The sequence below is a fragment of the Helianthus annuus genome, chromosome 13 (assembly GCF_002127325.2).
Source record: "Helianthus annuus cultivar XRQ/B chromosome 13, HanXRQr2.0-SUNRISE, whole genome shotgun sequence".
Lineage (NCBI taxonomy): Eukaryota > Viridiplantae > Streptophyta > Magnoliopsida > Asterales > Asteraceae > Helianthus > Helianthus annuus.
The window spans coordinates 125,577,594-125,581,089 of record NC_035445.2 but is presented as its reverse complement, the minus strand read 5'-3'; the positions used below and the strand labels follow the sequence as shown (position 1 = coordinate 125,581,089).

The following is a 3,496-nucleotide window of genomic DNA, read 5'->3' as shown; positions in this document are numbered from 1 at the left end:
TTCAGTGATGAATTGATGGCGATCCGGAAAGAATTTGTCACCGTTCACGGCGAGATGGTGCTTCTTAAAAACTACAAGTCCTTAAATTTTGCAGGTACAAATGAGTCGGGTCAAAATGATAATTCTTTTATCCATTACATATCATTTGAATAAACCTTTCTATTTGTTTTGGGTGTATTACAGGTATCATCAAGATATTAAAAAAGTATGACAAACGAACGGGTGGATTACTGCGTGTACATTTCACACAACTTGCTCTTCGTCAACCATTTTTCACAACGGAACCTCTTACAAGATTAGTCCACGAGTGTGAAGAGAATCTAGACCTCTTCCCTTTAAAAGCGGAAGTAGTTGAATCTTTTTAAACATATGATTGTTTTTATACGACGGTTTTGTGGATCTGATTTTCGAATTCTAATCCAAAACTCATCTTTTTATGGATGTGTAAAATTTTAATGTCAATTTAAGAAAGTCATACATTAGTTGCTTAAAGGTTGTTACACTTCTACTTTTGCCATTGTTTTCACTTTTCTCCTTATTGGTCATTTGTTCTGCTATCTTCTAACTTTAAACAAGAACCCTTTAGTATCTAACCGAAAACAACACTTTGGATTAGCCAAATGTGAAGTGGCCTTTGGGTTGGCAAAGAGAAGGTTACCCTGGTCCACATGTATTATTCATCATCCTTTATTGTAAACCTATACACCTTTTGTTGCACTTAAATGTGATCACAATTATAGGCAACCATTTTAAACCGCCCCGTACGTAGCCCTAAACTCACCAACCTAAGTGATATGTTTCCCGCTGCATCGCGCGGGTAAACGGCTAGTATATATATATATATATATATATATATATATATATATATATATATATATATATATATATATATATATATATATATATATGGTAGGGTTGTAGAGTGAATACTAGTGTATTTATGAACTGAGTTAACAAATCCTGGCTATTGATTTACACACTTGAACCTAATCATATATATATAGGGGATGGTTCAAATGAAAACCACTTTTATTGCAAAAACTCGAAAACTAACTAAAAAAGCCTAAAAACACACACAAAAAGAAATTTTTCAATTTTTTTATAAAAATCGCTAGTTTTTTTATATAAATTTTTTTCCAAAAAAAAAAAAAAAAAATTATAGTGCACATGTGTAGTACACATACACATGTGTAATATTACACATGTGCACTACAAAAGAATATTTTTTTTAAAAAAAGTTTTTTTATATAATATAAATAGCGAAAATTGGTACGCAGAAAAATGGTATGTTTTTTAGGTTTTTTTAGTTAGTTTTCTGGTTTTCGCGATAACTAGTGGTTTTCATTTGAACTTTCACACACACACACACACACACACACACACACATATATATATATATATATATATATATATATATATATATATGATGAGAAGTTGATCTAAAAGTTGAGAGATGTTTATCTGAATCAAAGATAAAGGGGAAACAAAGCAGATAAGACTTAAATTTTAAACATGCATAACTTATGCAAGTATGGTGGCCTGGCGATGCGGCGGCAGCAACAAATCGTATTCTGATACTCGTTTTTGGTAGTTTACTTATTCAAATAATAATTATTGTAGTATCAGTGTGATAAGAGAAGTAATCGGGTAATCCATTTCATTATGTTGTGCATGGTTCAGTCGGTTCAGTTATTATCTTCAACCAAAGCCGAAACCAAAGTGATCGGTTAGTCTATTTTATTATCCAGTCGGTTTTCGGTTAATCACTTCGGTTTATTCGATTAGGTTGAAGGTTTTTGGTTTGGTTCATTTAATTTCAGTTAATAGCAAAAACGAAACTTGGGCTAAAACTTTTGCTTAGAAATATATGAAATTCGGGTATAAATACATGAAATAAAAGTATAAATATATGAAATGGAGATATAAAATACGAAATATATGAACCAGAGCTATAAAAGCTAAAATATGAAAATATGATTGATTTAGTTCGGTTCAGCTAATTTTAGTTAAACAAGAGTACAAAAAATTTGATAACCGGTTTTTGGTTAACTCAGTTTTCAGTTAATTCAGTTTTTGGTTAATGGTCTGTATGGTTTCGTCTGTTTTCGGTTTAGTTTAGGTTAATGATTTTGTTATTGCTCACCAATAACCGATTTTGGTTTATAACCAATAGGTGCGCATGCGATGCGGCGGGAAACACAGATATTGCCACAGTGTGCATTGTTCAGTTGCTTAGGTTATATTCCTCAATCGAAATCGAGGTCATCGATTAGTGTATTTTATTAACCCATCTGTTTACAGTTAATCGGTTTGGTTTATACAGTTAGATTAACGGTTTTTTGTTTGATTCGTTTAATTTCGGTTAATAGCCAAAACCAAACTTGGGCTAAAACTTTTGATTAGAAATACATAAAATTTAGGTATAAATATATAAAATGAAGGTATAAATAGATAAAATAGGGGTATAAATATGAAATACATGAACTGGAGGTATAAAAGCTAGAAATATATGAAAATATGAATGGTCCCATTCAGTTAATTTTTGTTAAATGAGGATACAAAAAATCGATAACTTGTTAATTGGGGTTTCTCGATTCGGTTTCGGTTAACGATTCAGTTATTACTCACCCTTAGACACTTTTAATCACGTAACATATCATAAGTTATGATTTCGGTTCGTCACGGTACTTTTGTATTTTTTCTAAAACATTATAGTTTATAAGATATGACAAGAATACGTATAAGAATTATAAGTTTGTTGTGAAGGGTGAAAAGTGTAATTAATTACGCATAATTGTGTTAAAACTCAAGAATTTAAGTGTAATAAGATTGGGGGCAAAAATTTAATTATTGTTTATGTGACAACCTGTACTTCCGAGGTTAGCATCGTTTTATACACGCTTATAAATTACGTTTCGTTACGCGTTATAAGTTAACATATTTACGTTAAACTAAAACCCAAACTTACTATATGTATATATGTATTTTTTTACGAAACAAATGACTTGGAACCAAATCATGATTACGGCCCAAACACCCTTGTTCCCTAACTTGTCTACGACCCAAACTCAAGCCCAACCGCCATCCCTTAACGCTCCTAAGCTTGCGGCCCAAGTAAAGGGAAGACCACATATGTTTTCGGCCCACTCCTACCCTAAATCGCCCCACACCCTTAAATTCCTATATACGTATTATGCATGTCTTCTGCCAAAAGGATTTTGAAAACCTAATTTACGATTCAAAAACTCCTCCTCAGCCACTCTACAAATCAAAGAAGAACAAGGAGAATCAAGAACAAAACCTTTCGGCCTACCAGCTTCTAGTGATCCACATCACTTCCTTACTTCGGTAACATATTTAGTTTGGTTTTTGTTACATTTTAATCGTTTAAAACATGGTTGCGTTTCTGGATTTATTTGCATTTCTTGATGTTATGATCATACTTGTAGTTCAAGTTGCTAGGAATCATGTGTATTTGATGATTGGGTCGATTATG

The 3,496-nt window shown here is 32.1% G+C and overlaps 1 protein-coding gene across 1 annotated transcript; it reads left to right on the top strand.

The window, feature by feature from the left end:
* On the top strand, nt 1-380 carry LOC110944795 (SPX domain-containing protein 4-like). Its single transcript, XM_022186442.2, has 2 exons — nt 1-94; nt 184-380. The coding sequence occupies exons 1-2, from the start codon at nt 16-18 to the stop codon at nt 363-365; spliced, it is 261 nt and encodes an 86-aa protein (XP_022042134.2). The 5' UTR covers nt 1-15; the 3' UTR covers nt 366-380.
* Nucleotides 381-3,496: the final 3,116 nt, after the last annotated feature.

Coding starts and splice junctions, on each gene's coding strand:
- LOC110944795 (XM_022186442.2), top strand. CDS start 16: ATGGCGATCCGGAAAGAATTTGTCACCGTTCACGGCGAGATGGTGCTT. Junction 95..183: donor CAAGTCCTTAAATTTTGCAG/GTACAAATGAGT, acceptor GGTGTATTACAG/GTATCATCAAGATATTAAAA.